The 24570-nt window shown below is 42.5% G+C and overlaps 1 protein-coding gene across 1 annotated transcript in view; it reads right to left on the bottom strand.

Moving 5' to 3' along the window:
- The window catches only part of RYR2 (ryanodine receptor 2), a 543213-nt gene that overhangs the window by 154285 nt on the left and 364358 nt on the right, over nt 1-24570 (bottom strand). The window contains exons 38-48 of the mRNA XM_032491926.1: nt 23262-23462; nt 18149-18254; nt 16646-16789; nt 14684-14957; nt 10696-10810; nt 8881-9013; nt 8573-8676; nt 5900-6035; nt 5168-5354; nt 3468-3570; nt 800-920 (exon numbers count right to left, since the gene is read on the bottom strand). Coding sequence (XP_032347817.1) covers nt 800-920; nt 3468-3570; nt 5168-5354; nt 5900-6035; nt 8573-8676; nt 8881-9013; nt 10696-10810; nt 14684-14957; nt 16646-16789; nt 18149-18254; nt 23262-23462 — 1624 coding nt within the window. The remainder of the gene's footprint in view (nt 1-799; nt 921-3467; nt 3571-5167; nt 5355-5899; nt 6036-8572; nt 8677-8880; nt 9014-10695; nt 10811-14683; nt 14958-16645; nt 16790-18148; nt 18255-23261; nt 23463-24570) is intronic.

Here is a 24570-nt window from a genome sequence, read left to right as displayed (position 1 = left end):
ATGAACATGAGTTAGAAGAGAGGTTTAGGGAGGTACATGAGGACAGTCTGCATTCACACAAGGAAAAGAAACTGTTTCTGGTGGGGAAGACGAAAAGCCAAGGGGCAGGTTTAACTCCAGCTTTCCCCAAACTGAGGACGAGCGCTGGGTTACGCTGGCTGCTCACGTGCCCTGCAGACATGGCTGCGCGGGCGGCACTCCTGAAACGGCACTGCATCCCGCCGGGCGAGCAGAGTCAGCCACTTCCGCTTACACAGCGGAAGCCCCCTGCTCAAGACTTGAGGTTTTCAGAGCTAGTCTCCTCTGGGGCATAATTAACAGATGCAAACAGTCATAACACGCACTCCCTATCTAATCATGTTCTCTCCTAAAACCAGAAGGTTATATAAAAATGGATGTATGTAACAATATCCAATGAAGTCTTGAAAAGGGAACAAAAGTGACTGTGAAAGCTATCAGGAAGAGAGAACTGAGGCACTGCAGTCAAGAAGGACCGAGAAGACCAGGGAGCAAAGAACACTGGGAGAGAGACCGTAAGACAGCCGAAGTGCCTATTTCCTCTTCTCTGGAAACCGCCCGAAACGTCATGTGAAAAGAATTAAAATCTCATTGGAAACATAGCTGTTTGAAAACAATGAAAAAAAAAGCGTTTTATAAAATAATGTACTTTTATAGTTCATTTTTAAAAAGAAACTTCCGTAGTGTAACTGCGCGGCAGGGAAAGACAGCGTGAGTGCTGACGGCATTGTTTACAGCGTCCCTCACCCACGTCCTGACAGAGAACACAAGTTCGCCTTACCTTTGGCTACGGTCGGCATCTGGAAAGCGATGCTGATCACGCCCACCAAGTCTCCCAGTGGAATCAGGGATCTCAAAATAGACCTGATCCTGATGGCCTCTCCCTTCGCAGCGTGGATCAGCTGCAGGCAGAAAGGCAAAGGAACACAGAGTAACTCTGAGAAACCAATGTTCTGATTCCTTCTAGAAAACAAAGACAGTAATCCAAGTCTACAATAATCTCCTGTTAATTATACATATAAAGTTAGACCTCTTTCATAATAGAGCCACCAAATGACCCAGCAATTCCATTCCTGGGTATAAATCCAAAGAAAACAAACAAACAAAAAAACTAATCCGAAAAGACACCTGCACCCCAACGTGCACAGCAGCACTATGTACAGCAGCCAAGACAGCGGGGCAAGCTCAGCGTCCATCTACAGGTAAAGAGCACACCCCTCCACAGGAATGCTGCTCTACTATTAAACAAAGAATGTAATTTTGCAATTTGCAACAACATGGACAGACCTGGAGGGCATTATCCTTAATGAAATAAGTCAGAGAAGGACAAATACTATATGATATCACTTCTATGTGGAATTCAAAAAATAAAACGAATGAATATAACACAAACAGAAACAGACTCACAGCTGCAGAGAACAAACCAGTGGCTTTCAGTGGAGAGAGGAAAGGTGGGAGCAGGAGAAGCGTAGGGAGCTAAGAGGTACAAACTATGATATACGAAATAAATGAGACGCAAGGATGTATTGTATGGCACAGGGAACACAGCCAGCGTTCTATACTAACTGTAAACGGGTGTGATCTATAACAGCGCTGAATCACCACGTCGTACACGTGAAACTAACGTAATATTGGAAGTCAGTTATACTTTAATTTAAAAATTTTAAACTAAAAATAAAAAAATAAAGTTGAGCCTCTCTCAGAAATGGCTGTTTCAGGCTTACAGATGTTCACTGGCCCGCACAGCTCTCACTGACTTTGGCAAACGCCGAGGGGTTACAGGCTGCAGCCCAGGGCAGCGGGCGCACCCGTGAGCGCCGTAGTTTTATCCTCTTTGGGGTGTTGAAGTCCCTGAAGACTGTGATAAGTGTGTGAATGCTTGCCCCTCAAAATTCTACTTAAATACAATATAAGCTATTATTACAGTTGTCCATAACATGAACAGTAATGTGAAGGAAAAATTCTTATTTTTAGGCTCAGAATATACACTACTATTTATGACTGATTCAGCCTCTTCCTCGTTTTGTAATGAAATGTAACCGTGTCCATCTGTATCCCACCCCGAGGGTGGGTCTGTAACGCGGGGAGACGGTGAAGCCGAGTCCTAACGGCCTTTTGGACCGTCCCGGGCTAATGCAGGACCTGCCACAGTTAAGGGTCTCAACCAGCCTCTGGACCACACGGGAGACTTCCTTCATCACAGGGCGTGAGACATAAGCAGCTTCTGAAACCTGGGAGGTCCTCAGTCAATGGCTGCTGAAGATGAATACATTTCAGAAGAGGCAAGGTGGTCCTTATTAAGTCACATAGTTGTTTTGCCCCTTAATACAACATAACAAAAATCTTCGATTTGTTAGCGTAATTTCTCTGTTGATTCCTTTGACCTTCCACTTTAACGGGAAAAGAACAAATACTGTGAGTTTTTGTCTGCCATCACCTCCAGCACACGCATTTCTGATAATATTCTCATCTATTGTGAAAACCTCACTGGCAGCAAGCTAGGTTGTTCTAAGAATCAGACTCCAGGTTTTCTAACATTCTAGTATTTCTTCATCCTCTGATTTCTCTCTGTTCACAACAAAAGATTACATCCAGAAAGGGGGAAAGGTGTGAGAGAAAAAGACAGAAACAAAGAAACAAAAAATCCCCAAAAACCCACACAGTCAAGGACAGGAGAAAGGTGGTAAGTTGTCACAGTCACCCTGGCTTCCCGCTCAGCGCTCAGCGCAGTTCAGAGGGTATTCTGCCTTCTCCCCCAGCTCTGGTCCCTGTGCTCCAGGCTCTGTTGCTTCCCAACAGAAGCTAATTGATCGTGGAGCTAATTTTACGGGCCCTGGCTATCAAGTTTTGAATGCACATAACAGAAGAAAAGAGAACAAAAGACAACAAAGAAGTAGAACGTCCCAGAATGCACGACAGAGTGAAAGTAAGTACTGCTCCACGAACTTCAACTTCATTCTGGTCAGAAAGTTTACAAAACGCGAACCAATAGGGTCTCAATAGCTCTTTCCCTTCCCCTAACCTGCTCCCCACTCCCACTCCCCCAAACAGGGGCCAGCCTGCAACAGCTCCCGCACTAGGACGAAGCACTGCCCAGGAAGGACTTCACTCCCGGCAGGGGCGGGGCTTTCCGCGTGCACTGGACAGGACAGGGCGTTGTCGAGGGAAACGATGTTCTTTCCTTCTTCAAGTGTGGGGAGGCTCATACGAGTGTCAGAGATATATTTGTACTGAACAGACTATTCCATTAATGACTCATACCGAAATCTCATTTCCAGATAAACAACACATTTCCAGACAAACACTTGTTCAGCAATTAGGTTGCAGAGTTACTGTTTTAATGGAGCGTGAAGATGATCAGTTTTGGACGCTTTTGTGATCTCTGCCAGCCACGGACATCTTAACAGAGACAGAAGCCAGGGCCCTTGTTTCGGCCCTGGGGCACTCACGTGCATCTCCGGGGCACAACGCCCCAGCAGGTCGATCAGAGCCGAGTAGAAGGTCATGACGGCATTCCCCGTGTGGATTGTGTCCTCCTCCTCCTCTGGGTCACTTTCATGGGTTTTTCAAGAGAAACAGAAAAACAAACAGGGCAATAAAATGACATCAGCTTCATTACATACTTCTCAGAGGAAAGGGACCAGTATGGCAATGAATTCTGCTTCTTCCGACATGTTTCATATATGCGCTTAAATTATAGCCTGACATTTCTAAAAGAAAAGAAAAGCAGGTTAAAATGCGATTTGAGACTCTATCGCCAAGAACACATTAGTGGGAACTTTCACATTAAAATTCCTTCCGAAGGAAAAAAGGGAATTGCTAATTTGATGGAGTCTGCTCATTTCTACTGACAGACAGGATATTAACAAAGAAAAACACTGATGGAAGGACTTGGTAAGTTGAGACTTCTTTCGCAAACAGCACACCTTCAGAGCCAGGGTGGCAAGGCTCTGTCATATAAGGTGACACATACAAGGCACCCAGGGCGGTGATTTGCCCAGAGTACTTCATACACGTGATTTCATTCACTCACCTCCCTCTCTACTCTACCCAACCTGCCCCCTCCCGAGTAATCGGATGTCTCCCTTCCCATCTCTAAGAAAAACCCAAGTATTCCATCATCTCCTTGATGAGAGACAAATCTGGGTGGCCGAGGACGATTGTCATGCCTCCTTTGGTGGCCCGGCAGACAGCACCTCCACAGGACTCAGCTGTCTGCAGAGTGACAGCACAGCCTGGGGACAGTATTGTTCCTAGCATGTAAGGCTGTCCCCCAGGCCTTCAGATGCACACCGGCCCCTGTGGTACCTGACCAGCAATCTCTTGATGCATTTTCTACTACTTAGGGACACTAAGACATCCCTAGCTCCTGCGCGGCTGACTGACAAGTACGTAACATGCTCTAGGAGTGCTCCCAGCCTGGAACCCTGGCTCTGGCGTGGACAGAACATTTATACCTGGACTATCTGTGGAAGACCAAGGATTTGCAGGAGCTCATCTTTGCTTGGATTCTGTTATATCTTCACTAGTGGTGCTAGCAGTGTGGTCACAACGCCCCTAGCAGGACATTCACCTCCACCAATTTAAAAAAGTAAGAAGCAACTCGCCTGGATTAACTTACTGCTGGAAACGCGTATAACAACCACTCTATGGAGGAACGCAAGGCAGCGGCTGCCTCCCGTCACCAATACCTGGACAAAGCATTTTCCTCTACAGAATAACAACATCCCCTTTCCTGAGCTCCGCCAACACAGCAGTTTAGTTAAGACCCCATCCTCTTGCCAAGTCTCTTTCTCTCTGACTGTGGTCATGAGAACTCGTTCTAGTCAGCCTCCGGGCAAACGCTACTGCAACTTCAAAGGCCCACCTGCCACCGCCAGCAGTAACTCCCTCTGTTCACACAGCACGTCCCCTACAGCCTGCACTTCTTCCCACTAAATCCGCGCCATCTTCCCGAGGGCTCTCTGTTCATCCAGTGTCATCACCATAGCAACCTCCACCCATTCTTCCAAAACACATCTGATTTTCAAGGGGAGAAACCATGAGCACCGGAGGGTCACGCTGCAGTTAGGAGACTGCAAACTGTATCCTGCAAAACTTCAAGTCAAGCAGTGCGCTTTACTCCTAGGAGGGTATGTATTCAACCTACAGGGTTTTGCCGGAGCCGCTGGTCGGGGAGGGACCGTCACGAGAAGGGTCTCCGGCTATCTTGATGGCCTCTTCCATGGCTGCGAGCAGACCGTCCCCACCTTCCCCCCGCAGGGCGGGACCGAAGCACTCAGGCCTCCGGATGAGCAGTCTGACCACGACGTTGGCGTTCTCCTCCACACTCTCCCCTGACAGCAGACGGGGCAGGAGGAGACAAACGCTGATTACATGAAGACCTAAGCACACAGACGTGACACGAACTGCTTTGTGTTTAAAGGAAAATAACTAAAACCAAATAAGGTAGCAGCAGAGTCGGAGCTGAATCCAAATGACCAGCTTCTGTAAGACAACTAGTGAGACAGTGCATTTCTTTCTGTACACTTGAAATTTTCAAAGTAAAGAAAAGCATGACGGAGGCATGAATTATTCATTTCTGTCAACTTGTTATAGGAAATGAAGGTGTGATCCTAGCTATTATTAGAATCTAATTATAAAACAGCAAGAATGCAAGTGCCTAAAAATTTTAATTTAATAGTGAAAGCCCAGCATCACGATCAAAATAAATATTATCAAATATTTTATTACTGTGAAAAAAACTACTGGTTACAAAATGTTCAATTTCTTTACCCCCGTTTACTCCTCCACGGAAACGCTGGGACGCCTCACTATTTTACACGTCTGTTTTTATGCAGTTTCAGTAAGGACCTTAAAGACCCAAAGCAACCCATCCTACCGTTACAGAACACAGCAAATCTGAGAAAGTCGAGGTATCTCTCTCCTTCAACAGGATTCCAGCCGATGTCTGGATAGCCCTTCGACACCAACATCTGGCAGCTCTGCAGTCCACAGCCAGCCAGATAGCGGACCACCTACAACAAAGGGGGTGAGCGAAAGCATTACCGCCTTGTGAGAACTTAGATGCTGGCGCTAGACGTGCTAAATGGTATCCTCAAAGGATGGTTTAAAACAAATGCATCTATGCAAGTTCTTTTTAATATCATGACAATCGACAGGAACTTCCATTAGTAACACCTTAGAATTAAGAAATACTGATAAATCATAACCAAGTACTATCATAGTAAAAATGTATGTGGACGAACTCCATGAAAGAAAACTATTCCTAAATTTCACATCACTTGAGACTTTTACCCACAGAAGTCATACTTGGTAAACCTCAAAAATGCTTAATGACCTCTGGCCCAGCATAAAACCTGAATCTGTCTGAGACAAAAGGGTATTTTAAAGAAGTGAATTACTTCCAAATTTTCGGATAATACTACCTTTCTGTATTCTTGAACACATTAAAATTTCTGCTTAGCTTTGCCTTTGAAAATATTCTGTCTTACGAGAATGCTGGTCCTTGGCAAGATTTCACAACAGAACCAGTTTTAAAAGAGATCCCTCACGGAGCCACTCCTGACGGCAGCGGGTCATTAGAGGAGCAACTTACCGAAGTTATACCCGGCTCAGTCCCAAGCTAGGTCAGTCTTAAAAACAAACAAATAATACAGCTAAAAATCTTTTACATCATCCTTACTGAGGTGTAATTTTTGTGTGATCAACTCAGTGAGCTCTGAGAGAGTCATCCCCCTGTAAGAGGGCCCGTAACCAAGCTGAGAACATGCCCCTCAGGCCCCGTGCCCTCTGCAGTCCACCCGTCCCTGCAAGCCTCAGCCGTGACAACCTGCCTCCTGCCACGACCAGCTAGCTTGTGTGTTCTAGGACACTGACACGTGCAGCTACCCAGTCTGGGTCTTTCCGGGCCTGCCTTCTTTAACTAGAATAATGATTTTGAGATTCATTTGCGCTGTAGCATGTGTCAGGACTACATTCATTTTTATAGCCTAAGAACAGTGTTCTTCTGCATCAGGAAATACCCCAGTTTTATTTATTCACCAGCTGATAAACATGTGAGTTGTCTCCAGTTTTTGGCTCAGATGAATAAAGCCATTAATCAGCATTCATGTACATGTCTTTGTGTGGACATTTAAGAGTGGAAAGGCTAGGTGTACACTGATGACAGATGCATGTTTAACTTATTGAAAAACTGCCAAACTATTTTCCAACTGACTTAACCACTTGTTATGCCGACAGCAGTAAGCAAGGGTTCTAGGTGCTCCACACCCTGCTCAGCGTTTGGCATTGTCTGCCTCTCAATATCAGCTGCCTTATCAGTGTGTAGATAATGAGCTCTCTGATTGTGTATGGGAGGAAGTCCCCTGGAGGTCAGGCAAAGATGCAGGGCTTCACAGTCCTTGACCAGCAGGTCAGAGGATTTGGGGAAGAGCTCACTTTTTCATGACTTCAGCAGCCATGCATTGAGTGCCCACCCAGTGCCAATGCTATTCTCGAGATGGGGACAAAGCAGTGAGCAACAGAGAAAACAATGCCCTGAACTCACTGGCCTTACATTACGGTAAGGAGTACGTTTTGAAAAATACATAAACATATAATGATTTTAGTAAAACATATTTATATTAAAATATAATTTTAAACCATAAATATTTAAACTATAGTATGGCCATGGAGGAGCTAAAAAGAAGGCGGCTGTGGAGCAATGACTGGAAGGATGTCTGGAGAAGAGCCGGGGGCTGTCTGACAGAATAATACTGCAAATAGAGAGAACAGCAAGTGCAAAGGCCCTGGGGCAGGAGCATACCCAGTAAGCTCCAGCGACAGCAAGCAAGGGGTCCAGTGTGGCTGGAGCAAAAAGAGAGACCAGGAGAGTTGCAGGACATGAAATAAGACTGATTATGTGAAATCGTATGGGGTATGAGCTATTACAATGCCTTTAGTTTTTGCTCAAAGTGAGATAGGAAGCCTTTGGAGAGTTGTGAGCAGAGGATTAATATGATCCTTTCAAGAGGTTCCCTCTGGCTGCTAAGTGGGGGAGCAAGGGAGAGATCCAGAAGACCACTTAGAATGCAACTGCAATTAAAATGTGGGGAAACACCTATATTTTGGCCAACATATATGTGGTTTAATATACTTAGAGTGCATGGCCTTTTGTATGTCACTGATACCTTGCACTGTAATATGCAAACTTCTGAGTAATATAAATTGTACATATAAGATGCTGAAACAACCTTTTAACAAACTGAAACTGGTATAATTAAAGCAACAGTGACAGCAGATTACAATGAGAAGACAAAAACACAAGTATGGAGAGAGCTGATTCTCTTTCTGAAAAATAACTCGTGATCAGAGGAAATACCTTATCTCCTATTTCTTGTTCTTTGCAGCTTACAACTATAACGTTATGCATGTGACAAATGTGTAACACACAGTGTATGTTGTAATTGTAGCAGTGTAACAGCAACCACAGTACAGTTATATTTAAATACCGTGAGAAACAGCTATGAACAAGTGTGACCCACACGAACACCCGGGGCAGCAGTGCCGCTACCTTTTCCAGATCTGGCTCCCGCAGAGCCAGGGCGAGCTCATTATTATCCATCACCGAGGCTGCGGCCACATCCAGCGGCGTTGACCCTCTCATAGCTGGTGAGGCTGTTAGTTGAAACAAAGATGAATCAAAACTTGACTCGTGCTGCCATCTATGAATTCCAGCTAAGAGCACACTCTCACTGGAATTTACTTCCTAAATGCAGTGCATAGTGCACTGCTCCAAATGCATTTACGTTAACGTTTAATTTTTAAGTGTAATACGTGTATTTCTTTTATCTTAAAGATTGAATGAAGAAGTTCACTCACCGAGACCAACACTGCTGTTCTCCAGTAAGTAACTGAGATGATCAAACATGGCTTTCTGATTCTGCCTGCTTATACGACAGAAGTAACAGAGAAAACGGCAGCAGTTGGCCACCATCTTGGGAAAAGTGATTTCCTACAGAAAGAGCACTTAGTTAGCTGTGAAAGCAAACGACCTTCAGAAAATTGAGTCCAGAAGTTGAAGTCCCGATCACATTGCCAATCCACATGTGCCCATGTCTGCCAAGCCTTGGGTATGGGAGACCTCCAAATGTCCAGACTTTGATTCACCCAGTCCTGGAGCGACCAAGAATCAAGCGTGGCACTGTTTTAGAAACCTCACTGCCATGGATGGGTTGATCTGGAATTAATCTGCAGCCCCAGGTCTCAAAGGGGCATGAGCCTGGTTTAGGAATGAGGTAGGCTCCATTGTGGCTTCTGACTACCACTACCACTACACCACTCCTGACTAACACTACCACTGTGCTTCCTTGGGAAATGATGCAGCCACACTGACTATGCTCTGTAGACTTGGAATAAGATGGATAGCACTGACTCCAGGTAAAGGAGAGAGAGTTCAGTGAAACAGTTTGTGAAAAATACCCAGCTTACTATTTGGAACCACCTAATCTGATGTTCTTCTCGTCAGTGTTGTTGTTAAGACTGCAGGAACTGACATCTTCCCTGACTGGCACGTGACCTGTCTCCTGTGATGAACACCCTCACCGGAAGGTCTGCCTGGTGGCCCCACCAAACACAACTTCCCTGAGACCCAAATCTTATCTGAGTATGTCGCAGATGATCCCCAAGGACTCCAAGTCCTTCTTAAACAGAATATTTTATAAATATCTTTGTAAGTCTCACTGGTAAACTGAACATGAGAAATATGGACTCATTTCTGTTCTGAAAAATATATTTAAAAATTTCCAAAAAAAAGGGAAACATTTTGAAAATAAGAGGTCATGAAATTATACTGTTTTACATGAAGTTATTTGTTATATTACTCTATTCATCTGGTCTTGAAGAACTTTATTTTAAATTTTAATCACTTAAAAATTCACTTTAGACTCTTAGAATAAATACTATAGAGCATCTCCTTAAAATCTTGGTCTAGATCAAGAATTTAGCAGAACCAACTGTCGTCTGAAACAAGAGAGTGTTTAGATCTGAGGGGCATTGTTTGTGTTAAGGACTTCTAATATGATGGAAGTGGATTTATAATTCAAAATTTTACAAAATTAGCATAGTATTAACTTTAAAAGTTTCTCAACATCCGCTAAATATAAATAATTTAGGAGATAGCAAATTTCATGGCATAAGAAAAACTATTATCAGTATCAAAGAGAAAAACAGTCAGCCCTCTGTATCTGTGGGTGCCACATCTGCAGATTCAACAAAAAAACAATTGCAGAAACTTCTGAAAGGCAAAACCTGGATTCGCTATGTGCCAGCGACAGTTTACAGAGCATTTACATTGTATTAGGTATCGTAAGTGGTCTAGTGACGATTTAAAGTGTATGGGCGGGTGTGCATAGGTTATATGCAAATACTCCACCATTTTATCTAAGGGACTTGAGCATCCTTGGATTTCAGTTTCTGCAGGAAGATCTGCACCCAGCCTCCTGCGGATACTGGTGGATGACTGCAGAAACATTTCCACCTCTCAATTTGTAAGATTTTATTTGTTTTTTTTTCAAAGGGTGTTCTTTAAAACATAGTCCTATGAGGACTTAAGAAATTCTCATTAAGAACATGCAGTGCATTTGCTCCAGGAAGTTACAATAAACAGCATCCCAAGAGTCAAAGGGCCTCCCTTACCTTGGACTCTCCGCCTCCAAGGACGTTCACCATGACCTCCATCACTGTCTCGTGCATCCCAAGCGCCCTCATGAGATTAGGGTGCTGGTAGAATACTTTATTATTCATGATATCCCTAGAAAGGACAGCACAGGTATGAGTGGGACACAGAAGCCAGAGGAAAATTTAAATAAGAATTTGTCTGAGATCATGATGAATCTTCTGGAAATAATTACTGGCATGTATGGGAAAGTAAGAGCAGTCAAGTTATGGCATAAAAGTTAATAAGCACAATTGAGTTCTCCTCAGAAATACTGACAGCCAAAAATAGTATACAAGTTGTCTATTCTTTTCAATTGTAAGAAATACACTAAATATGTAAACATTCATTTTTATGAAATAGAGTTTTGGACGCATCATTCCTAATTTTATGGATATTAAAATTCTACCTTATTTTGTTCAACCTTATTTTGTATAGAAATATGAAGCAGTGTTACACCATGTTTTTATGAAAATTCCTATATAAATAATTGTATCAGTATCTCTGCTTTTCATATATGCTGTTTTAGTACAATAGTCATTATTTGTATATTTAATAATAGTAGTGTTATTTCCTGCTACATTTATGTTATCATTCTGGTGAAATGCTTTTAAAGGATACATATTCTTCAAGAGGAACTGAATACATATGAAGTCCAGGTACAAGTAATCCAATGCATTAAACTGAACATTTAATTTAAAGAAACAGCAGCAGATGATACCCAGAGTGTTTTATATTATTATTATTGCATTACATATTATCACATGTATGTAAAAGTACCCCTAAGGATTTTTTTAAAAAAGATTTTTAGTTGGTTGCGGTTTTATCATTGTTTTAATTTTTCCCCTTAACGAAGGCACTGAGGATTGAACCCAAGACCTCATGCAAGCCAAGCACACACTACCACCGAGCTATACCCCCCACCCCCGAATAAGGATCTTAATGTTTAGCAGTCATTGCAAATAAAGAGCTCTGTGGATTTTTATTTTAGCAAACCATGCAGAACCATAGCACGACTATAATGTAAAACCTGCAAGAAACCTGAGACTTCCTCTTTGGATCTGACTACCTTGAGTCACTTACCTATTCATTCAGTCATATGCTAACTTTTACTTGCTCCAGCCATATCAAGAAAGTGTAATATGATTCTTGTATAATTTTTTCTTCTCTTTTTTTAGTTTTAATTTAGTTTAAATATTTAATTTTCCACTTTTAATTTAGTTCAGTTTGGTTCTGTAGTAATGAAGAGAGCTTTCACGTAGCACAACTCAGAAAAATGACATGGGGGCCCAGGGCTAATACAGGTCTCATCTACTTCATGCAAGGACAGAGAAGGTAAAGAAAGGCGTCCTCTGGTTCCTGTCAGACAGCAGCATGTTCAGCAAGAGAACCTCCAACTCTCAAACCACAGATGTAATCATGAGATTTGTTCTCCTGTTAATGCAAATCCTTTTGCATGACCTAACTTTGGAAAGCATTTAATTGAAAAATCTCGTTTGCCTTTAGTTCTAGGTCAATTAAGTGGATTTATAATTCTACCAACCAAAGGCAGGCTGTCACTTACTAAATGTGTCATTTGGGGACATTGCTAATACCACAAAAAAGTAACATTTTATCTTGTTTCATAATCACTTTGAGTTTCACCCCCTCTGTGCAATTTAGATGTCAGCAGCACGTATTGCTGTTGTACGGTCATTTAAGAAGGAAAGCGTTCGCCATCTCCCGGAAGCCTTCCTTTCTCATTCGATTAATTAAGATCACTTCTCATGAGAGGCCTCCTTGGGTTAGAGTTAAGAGCTGGTATTCCAGAACCAGGCTCACGCCAAGACAATTAAGTGAAGGACACAAAGCGAGCACTGCTGTCTGTGCAGGCTTTCTGCTGTCCCTCTCCGTCCCGTCAGCATGCTGGTTTTTACTGTGCAATCACTGTGATGATGTTTGGAATATAACCTTCCAGCTTATTTGTATGGTTTCAAATACATAACAGGCCCACGGACAATACGTAGTATTGTGTTCTGAATTTAAAATATGCATAAACGATACCACACAATCTGAGTCTTTAAATGCTTTGCTTTTTTCGTCTCAGATTTTTTTTTTTTTTTTTTTTTTTTGCCAAAGAAAACACTGAATTGTTTTTCAAAGAACCAACTCTGGACTCTGGGTTTCTTCAACCCTTTTTATGGTTTCTTTGTGTTTTACTTTATCTATGTTATCTTCATTGTCTCCTCTTTTATCTGTTATTTATATAAGTATATTAGCTTCTGTGGGGGAGCTGAATATTTCTCTTTTACATCACTTTTCAACATTCTACATTTCAAATTTTTACATCCTTATGTTTAGGTATTTTTTCTTGCAAATATCATGTAGCCTAATTTAAGCTTTTATATTTCTCTGGTATATTAATTCCCTCATGTTTTCATATCCCCCGATCGTGAAAGCTGGTTGATGATTGCTTAGGTACACGCATATGTGCACCAGTAATACACTCACTAAAACTAACCACTCCCATTCTTTTGAATTCCATTTTCTTTTTCCGAATGTACAGCCTTTAGAAGGTCTTTCTGTGAGACACTGTAAATGAACATGCTGAGATATCTTCGCTTTGCCCTCACCCTTGAATACAGGATATAAACCCCAATATTCAAACCCACATAAAGCAGAAGCTCATTTCACTGAAATCTCAGCTGAGTAACATGTTCTGAATTGACGGGCATTTTCTGTTAGAACTCTGTGAGAGCTCACTGAGTTACGATCTCTAGTTCTGCTGCTGAGAATTCTTAATATTGCTTCTTTGCAAGTATGCTGGCTTCTCTCTCTACCTGCTTTCAAAACATTCTATTTATCCTTGGTTTTATGCAGTTTCAATACAGTATATCCAGTGGTGATATGAAACTGTTTTTAGGAATCTGTGAATTCATGTTTTTCTTCAATTCTGAAAAACTCAAGCCAATTGCTCTTCAAAGCCCCCATTCTGTAGGTCAGCTACTCCGTCCTCCACTGGCCCTTCTCAGGCCGGCGACCAGGCCCCCGACCTCCTTCCCTCTCAGGGCCCCGTCACTACTTCCTCAGACCCGGGCTTCAGTCTGTTACCCTCCTCAGCAATTATCTAGCTATACTCCAATGCATTCACTGCTTTTAATGTCAATGATTATATTTTTCATTTCTGGAACTACTATCTGGATATTTTTCAAATCCTCATGGACTTTTTGTGTGTCTTATTTTTGGGGATTTGATTTATTCCTTTAAGTACAGCAACTTTACATTCTCCCTCTGGCATCCTGTTATCTTACATTCCTGGGGGAGGTGCTCTAACTCCACTGTTTATTGGACCCGCAGACCTTTGCCTAGGGTGGGTCGTGTCCTTACGTGCTTTACGATTGTTGACTGTGGGCTGATCTTGGGGTAGCATGTAGGTTTTTCCTGCAAGAATTCAGTGACTTGAGTTGAGAAAGCATATGTTAATTTCTCAGCTTGGGGATCCTCAGACGACGTAGGAAGCATAAATGTTAGCTGTGGAATCCCCTAGAACCACAGCCTTGGATGCTGAACTCTCAGAACAGTTGTTTTCTCCCCCATTCTTTTCTCAAGGCCCAGGAGATACAGACAAATTTCCTTATTATTTCCTGCTGGTGAATGTTTGTCCCCCCATGAATTTTCATGTGTTTTTATTCATCTGTATTTTTATACGTGATCGCACATTACTGAGAAATTAATTTAAAAAACAAAATCTAAGACATTTGCTGTGAATCATAGCCACCTTAGCACCTAATTGTAGTATCAGTCAAGTTTTGTCATTGAGCCATTTTTCTATTTAGCTTTACAGCATAATCTCTAGAAAAACGACAAACTAATTGAATGACCATACAGTCTAGACCGTGTATCTGTGCTAACGCCCCTAACTGTCACAGGGACAAATCATCAGAGAGGAGACGCTTAGAAGGCAGTGGTTGCAGCAGGTAAACAACTTACCCCAATCCGCGGATCATGAGCTTCTCTTCTTCTTTTCCCATTCTCACGCTCAGCAGAGAGCGAATCTGACCAAGAGATGCCAGCAGGTTGATGGTGTCCTCGACGGAAACGCTGTTGATAGTGTAGGTCTTGGGCAGAGCACGAACCAGACCCCCAATGCCGTCATACTGTCGGTGGAGCAGCACAAACATGGCCCTCACCAGCTCAGGGTCTTCGATGACAGACTCTTGGGCCCAGCGGACCATGGTCTCGGATATCAGCTGCTGCAGAGTGGCTGCAAAGGAATCACGGACACTTCTTTAAAAAGGAAGTAACAGGACAAAGCAGTTGGGCATTTCGAATGCCCATCTCAGACCTCCAAACTGGTCTCTACGTTTGCACTGGAACTGAAAAGACTAGGGGTAGTTTTGGGAAAAAAACACAAAAACCTTCATTTAAACTTTTGTCTGTCAAAAAAAGATGAGTTACAGACGTGCAAGGATAAAAATAAGCAAACTTTTCTCTAAAAACTATTGTTATAATTAAGGAATTTAGGCTGCTTCAAAATTGTAGCCACTTCTGCAAAACTACCGCTGGCAGTCCAGAGGGCAATCGGCGAGCTGTCCTGCTCCTTTTACTTTTACTTACTTTGTTCCCTTATTTTTGTCCCAGGAGACCTGACATAATTCACCCTTATAAAGGTCAGCCACGGGATAGGCACTCAAGGGGCCATCTCTTTATCCAACTGTCTCCTCATCTGAGTCATCTGTAGCAGTGACTTCAGGAAATTATATTTTTACTTCAATTTGGACCCCTAACTGTCACTTAAATGACCTCAAAAGGATCTGACTGTGAAGCGGTATTAAGCTGGAAAGTTATCCCAGACAGAGGCGGTGGCTAGCAACATGACACGTGGTGTACACTGCCGTACGCTTAAAAGCAACAAAACTTCCAAACCTCATAAAACACAAGGTAAAGTTATCACAGCTCAGCAGGGGTGATGGGGTGACGGGCCCAGGGGCTTCGTTCCTGTCACTAATACACTGGCTGATTTCCGAAAGGACTATTCAACCTGTTTTAATCTACACATTATTAAAGGAAAAATAAAAACTACCAGTTTTAACCAAATACAAAATTTAGATAAGATGTCAATATACTTCCACATGTCTCAAAGCCATGTTGTCATTTTCAACAGGTCAAAATCATAAACCTGATGATGGTAAAAAGTGATTCGCAAGAAAGTCTGAACTCTGGTTGTGGAGAAGATCTGACTCAAATTTGGTTGTGATACTGAAGAATTAGCTTAGAAGTAACTGTAAGTAAGTGGGAAAAAACCCACAAAATGTTTGTGAGTTTATTTTTTTTCTTTCATTAAAAGCTGTTAATAAACCAACACTGCATCTTGAATGAACAGTCTCAGAAGTGAGACAGGAGGTCAGCTGGCCTCCAGACCTACTTCGAGGCCCCTCTGGAGGAGCGCGCTGTCTGAGAGGCCCAGCGCCCCTGTGTGCTTATTTGGTTTCAGAGAATCAACTGTTACCTTTCAGTTAAACAGGACACAGATGAATCAGAAATGCTTAAGACTTGAGAAAATGTTTCACAACCAAAATATAGTTACAGACAATATCTAAATTTTTAGGGAAGGTTTAACTTGATCGCAAGAACATTTGAAAATCAAGAGCATAACATTTAGACATGAAGGCTCAGTTACTTGCTTCGTGCTTTCTCCTGACAGACTTTGATCCAGTACCTAAAGTTTTAGTTCTCTCGGGGCCTGTCCACCCTTCCAATGCAGCCATCCCTCAGCCTGCTCCTACAGTCTGACACTGTCTCCTTCTGGTGGCTATAGGCCTCTCCCTAAGAGTCTGATTCTTGGAAGCTGCAAACTCAGTTCTCTCACTGGCTCATCTAGTACAATACTCATTCAAACGATGAACTGCTGTCTGCGGCTGGGTCACTTTGGCAGTGCCCTTCACAGCTTACACGACTTCTTGGCGGCACTCTCAACTGGCTTTTCGGCTTGCTTCTTCTTCAGGTATGTCACCTTTTCCACCAAGGACAGCAGGCGTCCTCTAATCGTTAAATCACTGTTTCCATCCAGAGACCCGTCTTCATCCAGCTCAATTCCTAGTTGAAGAAAACAGAGGGAAAGAAAAGAAGGAAAAATAATATTGAGAGAAATATATTTAGGAGAAATAATTCTCGGGTTTTGCAATGTTTTCCATTCACAGCTTAAAGCAAGGCCGCCATGTCTAAAACAGCAGATGACGCTGAGTGAAGCAATCTTGCCCCCTGGCCTCACAGGCAAGAGTCACTCATTGCTGCCTTTTCCTTCTTTCTCTGTTTCCCCTGTCCTTGTGGGATCAGGGCTCTCAGCAGGTGGTACAAAACATAAAGCCAAGCAGAGGGTGAAAAGACTCTCTTAAGAGTCAAAATCAGTTCTGCTACTGGGGCTGACCCTCCGGCCTCTCTGGCTTTGTGTGCTGTCTGGACCTACAGCTCTGCCCTGCCTAAAACCCCCCTGGTCTTTTATCCTCCTCACTTGCCTCCAAGAGCGTCAGTGGTATTCTAGTAAGTTGAGAGACAGAGAGAACAGGTATAATTAGGTACCCTAAAGGAAGGCTTTATGTTTGAAGCAATAATTCTACCATTTTAGAGTATCCTTTTATTTATAGAATACATATTAATGTATGTATACATATACATACAAATACGTACATATGGTATCTATCTATATATAGACACATGTGTAGTGCAACTCCCTGGCAGTCATTTAGTGGTCCCTCATTTGTAAATTGGATTAATATACTTTACTACTCATTAAAATAAAGTAAAAATAATATCATTAGTGCCATACATATACACCACTTAAGGAACAGGTGATTCGTTTTCTTTCACTGAAACACAGACTCATCCACACCACTGTGTAAAGAGAGGAAGAGTCACACATTCAGAACATTCAATCAATTCCATTTTAAAAGTTCTTAGACTGAAAAGAAGGGAGAATCCCCTTAACAGATTTGGGCTCCTGACATATGACTTAATACAGGAGTTCCCTGGGCATCAATTAATTTCAAAAGACACAGGCTGGATTTCCTAGGCCGGTCCAAAAAGGTGGCCCCCAACCGGTTTACATACAACTGTTCTGTGATCAAATTTCTTTAGGCTAAATCAACTTAACACTCCCCTCTCTTCCCAAAGCCCTTGGTAACATGTCCCCATTCCCCCTGCTACTGAGAGAAGGAGGAAAAGAGAGAAAGGATCCTGGTCGTCTTCTGCTTGGTCTTAATGCCTTTCTGCTCTCTCTAGCCTCACGCCTTCCCACATTGGGTCAGTTAACCATTTGCCATAATAAATATTCTTAGATGAGCTCCCAACAGGCACTGTGTATATTTGTGAACTTGTTTACATATACACTCACTTTTGTACCAGTATGTGTACTAAAAATATGCATTTAGTAAGGGTTGTAAGTCAAGAAGACCTTACCACAATGCGTCATCAAATCTTCATGAAAATCCAAGAGCTGGTCTCGGATTTCTTCAGGACATGGACATTCGCTTTTGTCATCCTTAAAATTGAGAAGCATATTGATCTGAAAGTTTGGAAAAACAAAAGAAGAAGAACTAGAGTAAAAGAAAAGTGAATTCAGGAACAGCAAAAAAGATCATAAAAACCAAAGATGTTCAAAATCTCTTTCTGAGTGTCCACAGAGTGTTGCCCACTGGATGAAAAATCATTATCCCTCAATCCAACAAATACCCCAAAATAAATCAAATCATTCCAAGCACAGCTGAGAAAGTCACATCATTTGCTTCTTCGTTCTCAATTCCACAACATGTCAAATCTTTGTACACTCAGCCTTCTTAAATCAACCAAGATCTAAATCTTATTTTTAAAATTTTACTATGCTTCTCCTAGATTTTCATTTTTCCTTAGCTAATTTCCATGCTTTATTGAACATTTTAAAGAACTATTTTTTTAGAAGGATACAGCAAAGAAGAAAAACCAAACATAATTAAAGACTAAATAATGGATAACTATACTTTTTCTAACATTAATGGTTCAATTAAACAAACTGCAAGAAACTTTCTTCCACATGTTTCAGTTTTAGATACAATAATATTAAGTTTATGAATGAAGAAAAGCCTGTTCCATAATTTTCTTTTAAGAAACAATTCTAAGCTTTCTTTTTAGAGAACTGTATGTGAAACTTCGTTAAACTAGTATTTTAAGAAAACTGTAGATTCATATTCTATTGTAAGGAATAACACAAAGAGATTCGGGTGTACCCTTTACCCAGTTTCCCCCAATGGTGACACCTTGCAAAACAGTAGCACAGAATCACAGCCAGGGTATGGACAGTGACACAGTCAAAACAGGGAACGACTCCAGCACCCAGGACCCTCCTGCTACCCTTTTACAACCACAGCCACTTCCCTCTTGCCTGCCCTTCATCCCTAACTCCTGTCAGCCACTAATCTGTTCTGTTTCTCTATTACTGGCATTTCAAGACCACTATACGAACAGAATCATGCAGTAAACACAAATGCACTCCCTTATGATCCTTCTGACAACTGCAGGATCTGTAGTGTAGCTCGTTTTATTCCTGATTTGGTAATTTGTGTCTTCTCTCCTTTTTCCTTTGTCAGTCTCTTTAGAGTTTTGTTGATTTTACCAGTATTTTTAAATAAGCAGCTTTTGGAGTCACTGATTTTTTAAATTGCCCTGTTTCAGGCTGCACTTATTTCTGCTCTGTTCTGTGCTACTGGTTTCCTTCTGCTTGTTTTGGGTTTATTTTGCTCCTTTTCTAAATCCTTGTGACGGCAGCTTAGATCATCGCTTTGAGTCTTGTTCTCTTTTTAAACATAAGTATTCAATGCAATAAATTTCCCTCTCACACAGCTTTGGCTGTTTCCACAAATTCTGATATGTGATATTTTCATTTTCTTTCAATTCAGTGTATTTTCAATTTCTCTTGCGACCCCTCCTGGAACGGTGTATAACACAGACGTACACTACTTGGTCTCCAAGTACTTGGAGATTTTCCTGTTATCTTTCTGTTACTGATTTCTAATCTGACTCCACTGTGGTCAGAAAAAACATTATGTATGAAAAAACTCAATCTTTTACATTTGTTGAGGTTGTTTTATGACTCAGGATATAGTTCATCTTTGTACATGTTCCACGGGCACTTGGAAAAAGTGTGTGTTCTGTTACTGGGAGGTGTGTCCCACAAACATCCGAAGATTCTGCTTGCTGATGACAGTTCTGTGTTCTCCTACATGCGTGCTGATCCTGTCCAGCTTTTCTTTCAAATATTGAGAGAGGGGTGTTGAAGCCTCCGACTATGACTGTGCGTTCGTCTCTTCCTCCTTTCGGTTCTATCTGTGTTGAGCTCACATGCTTGCAGCTCCCTCGTCTGGCACATCCACATTTGTCTCTTTGGTGGATTCACCTTGTACCCCTGTGTAATGTTCCTGTCTGTCTCTGACAATTTTCTTTGCTCTGATACAGTCACTCTTACTTTCTTTTGATTAATTTTTCATGACACATCTTTTATCATCCTTCTACTTTCAACGTGTCTACAGCATTACATTTTTAAGTGAGTTTCCTGTAGAGAGCATATAGTTAGGTCAACTTTTTAAAACTCAGCCTGTCAATCTCTGTCTTTTACTTGGTGTATCTGGATTATTTATCTTCATGAATTTACTGTTTAACGCTATGATTTAAGTCTACCATTTTACTCGTTTTCTGTTTGTTCTCTCTGATTTATTTTTCACAATGCACTGTGAGTTCCTTGAACTGTTTTTAGGATTCCATTTTGAATTATCCATGGTATTTTCAGTGGACCTCTTTGCACAGCTGTTTCAGCGGTTGCCCTGGATATTATATATACTTAATTTTCATCTCAGTCTACTGGTATCAACATTTTACCAGTTTAAATGAAGTATAGAAACAGTAGCTTCCTTTATGTCCCTTATTCTCCATTTAAAACACAGCTGCCTTACATATTTGCTATGCATACATTTAGAACACATTAGACAGTTACTATTTTTGCTTTGTCCACCAAACAGAATTTAGAAAACTCAAGAGGAGAAGGAAATTGCATTAAGTAGAGTCGTATTTTATACTTTGTGTTGTCCTTTCTTCCTTCCTGATCTTCGAAATGTTCTTCTTTTGTCATTTTCTTTCTATTTAAAGAACTTCCTTTAGGCATTCTTTCGGAGTGATCAAATTCTGGTAGCTTTCCTTCATTTGAGAAAGTGCTGGTGTTCCCGTCATTCGTGAAGGGCATTTTCACTGCATGTGGAATGCAGGCTGGACAGGGCCTTCCCTTCAGCACCTGAAGGGCGCTGTGCCGCCTCCTTCTGGCTTCTGTCTTTCTGAGGAGAACCCTTGCCACTCACATTGTCTTTCCTGCATGGGTGTCATTTCTGTCTCAGTGATTTCAAGACTTCTTTCTGTATCTTTAGGTTTCACAAGTTTGACTGTGATACGTCTTGATTTAGATTTTGAGGGTATCCTGTTCAGGGTTTACTCAGTTTTTAGAATCTCTTTCTTTACATCTTTTGTCAAAATTCAAAGGTTTTCAGCCATTATTTTTTCAGTTCACTCCCTCTCCTATCCCTCTGGAAATCCAAGACCACGAATGTTAGCTCTTTTGCTGTATTTGCACTGGTCCCTGAGGCACTTTTTGTTTCACTCTGTTTTCTGTTTTTTAGGCTGGGTAATTTCTACTGTTCTCTCTTCAGTTCAGTGATTCTCTTCTCTGTCCCCACCATTCTGCTGTTAAATCCATCCATGGGAGGTTTTTATTCTGGATACTATATTTTCAGTTCTAAAATCTCCATTTGGTTCTTCTTTATGTCATAGATAGATAGATAAGATAGTTTTGTTTTGCTGCAACTCTCTCTCTCTCTCTGTCTTTTTTTGTCATCTCAGAGTTGGTATCTTTTGGTTACCTGGACATTTTCGATATTATGTTATGAGACTTTGGTTCTTATTTAAACTTCTGGCTTCTTCTGACACCACCAAGCCAGAGAGGGGCTTGGGTGCCTCCTTATCGCCAGGTGGAGTGGAAGTCCATTTCTCCACCTGATGTCTGTGAAGGAGAGAGAAGACCTTGTTCCTGCTGGGAGAGGCTGGGAGATCCAGTTCCCCACAGGACGTGAACTCATATACAGCCCGGACTGGGAAGGGTAAGAGTGCCTTGGTACTTACCCCACCCTGGCCTCTACTGACACTTTGGAGGCGGTAGGCCTCATTCGCACCAGTGGGGACAGAGCCCCAGCTCCCTCCAGTCCCAGCCTGGTCAGAGTAGAGGTCTAAGCTCCCCATTCAGTGTCTGCTGGTTTGAGAAGGGAGTAGGGCACAGGGTTACTGTGGCGTTGGTTGGAGTCCTATGGTCAATACCTAAAAGTTTTGTCTTGCTAGAAAAACAGACAGCTTTTCCACTCCTTTGGCTGGATGGAGAAGGCGCTTGGAGAGCTTTTTTTGTCTATGCCCATTGGCATTTCTGGCGTTTCTGGGTTGCCGGCTTTGTTAGCTCCAAGTCTGCGACAGATGAGGCAAAAAGAAAACCCGGGAACTCACCACCGCATCATCCCTTGGGTGCTGAGTCCCGCAGCCAGTCTTCCTTCTCCCTATCTTTCAGTCTTCTGCTGTTGTCTTTTATGTAATGTCCCGGGTTACAGGTGGACTTAGAAGGAACAACAGGAAAGGCACATGTACTCCACCTTTCCAGAAGCAGAAGTCTCCCAAGAGCAGTTTAACAAATGGAGTTCACCTGGGAGAGGCTGGACTTATTCTCTGCTCAATAAATGTTTGTATCAGTAAACAAAATTCCATGTCCCTTCCCTCAAAGCAATTACACTCTGGTGAGAAAAAAATAAATTCTGCAATTAGTTCCTAAATGCTTTCATTCAAAGGCATCTTGGATACGGAGGGAAGGCACAGTCAGATACTGAAGACGAGCTCCGTCAGTCAGACCTCTGATACCACAGCTGCATTTGATGGTCCCCCCACAAGAGACCCATCCCGGAGCAGGTGCCAGAAAGCTCACTGTCCTGGACTTGCTCATGCTTGGGTTTAGGCATACGCTTTTGGTTTTGCCGCACCCTAGGGAGACCTGGGTTTGGAGATGAGCAATCAGAGGAAGAACCACAAACAGGTGATGAGTATTCCTGCAAGACTGCTGGCAGTGACACTGGGTTCTTCCTAGAGGAACAAAAGGAAAAGCATCCAGCACTGAGTCCTAGGAGTCAGGGTTCCACGAGGTGGGTGGTGCTGCGCCTGCACAGACGACCCACCTGTGCTGGGATATTATTCCTATTTAAGAACCTCCGCATCTGGCCCACTGGTTTCCTCACAGAGACCAGAATACCCCGATACCTCTTAACAAGTTGCTCGTTTGTTTAAACCAACCAAGTGGATTCTTTTGGTAAAACCACAAACACTGACTAAATGAACTTATTTAGCTAGCTTAAAGAGAACAGGAAAAAAATACACTTGCAACTTGTGCTATAATTTTGCAACGTTTGGAACCTGAATGGACCGAAATCCAAAGTGAATAGAAAGGATTTTCAGTTCGCTCCTGTACCTGTTCTTGAGGTGGTGATCGAAACTCCTTTGTCTTCCTGGCTGTGAGGGCAGCCGACATGTTTAAGGCTTGCATGACCTCGTTGTAGCGGAACCGCTGGTTGTCCTGGAGCTTGGCTACAAAGTCATCAGAAAAGGCCACAATGGCTTCTATCCGGTGCCGGACCTGGCAGTCACAGAGGTACTGAAGTAGGAGGCACATCTAAAAAGACAAAAAGGCATCACATTTAATTTCTGAATCTTTAACTAGTGAATGTGCATCAAATCCAAGCTCGTGGCAGACACGCTCAGTTGTCAACTCTTCTCCTTTATTAACAGAACCCTGACTTTATGAAGACAGCAGTGTGCTCAGTCCCAGGGAATGAAGTGTCATCTGTCTAAGCCAGAATGGCAAGTTCCCGCTGATGTCCCTTTGATGAGCACTTACTGTCCCAGCCTCCTCTGCAGCTACAGGCGCTTTAGAGAATGAGATGAGGAGGAGAAGTCTGCAAGGGGTCTTCTGCGAAAGAGTCTGCATCATTAATAACAGACTAGAACATCCTCTTTTCAAAATGGCTAGTGACATGATCACTAGAGGAAGAATGACGTAACATAGTTTAGTATAAAAACCATAAACTGAAGATCACAGAAAGACACTAAGATCTGAGTTCCTGAAGACACTCCTGAGCTACTGTATTAATTCCAGAACTGTCTACCTCCAGACTTTGCAAGTAAGTTGATTAAGTGGTTTTCTTGCTTATTCATTAAATGGTTAGCTGGGTATTGTCTTACCAGAAGCCAAAAGGATTTTTAACAGACACAGTGCATCGGTAGAAACATGCCTTCCAGAGAAGGTTCTGCCCAAGTTAGGAAAACGTTGAAGTACCCTTTATACCAATGGTGCTATCAATACACAGCAGTGTTTAGGAGGACTTCAAAAGCCCGGATGTCACCACCCACGACATTGCCGTTTCTGTGGGCGCCGGCTCCGAGGGAGCCCAGGGTGCACATCCCCCTCCACCTGCTCTGTCCCACCCCAGTGTATGCAGCGGCCCCTCAGGGGGACCAGGTGGCAGTCTCCCAACCACGTGGGCTCTGGACCACCCCATCATCCTCCCCTTACCCATCTTCCTCGCAGCAGCTACACTGAGATCTTAGAACAAAATCATCCTGCTAAAATTCCTCCATGGTTTTAACTGAACTGAGAATAAAATTCAAAATTCGTCGTATGGCTGGTTTTAGCAAAGAGCCAGACTCTGTAAGAAGTGCCTTCTGCCCGTCCTCCACCCCGCCCCTCCAGCTGATGTGCGGAAAGGTCCTGGGACACCCCT

Source organism: Camelus ferus, chromosome 11 (genome assembly GCF_009834535.1).
Source record: "Camelus ferus isolate YT-003-E chromosome 11, BCGSAC_Cfer_1.0, whole genome shotgun sequence".
NCBI classification, from domain to species: Eukaryota; Metazoa; Chordata; class Mammalia; order Artiodactyla; family Camelidae; genus Camelus; species Camelus ferus.
The sequence above is the reverse complement of the archived record's forward strand: the minus strand, read 5'-3'. Positions and strand labels throughout refer to the sequence as shown.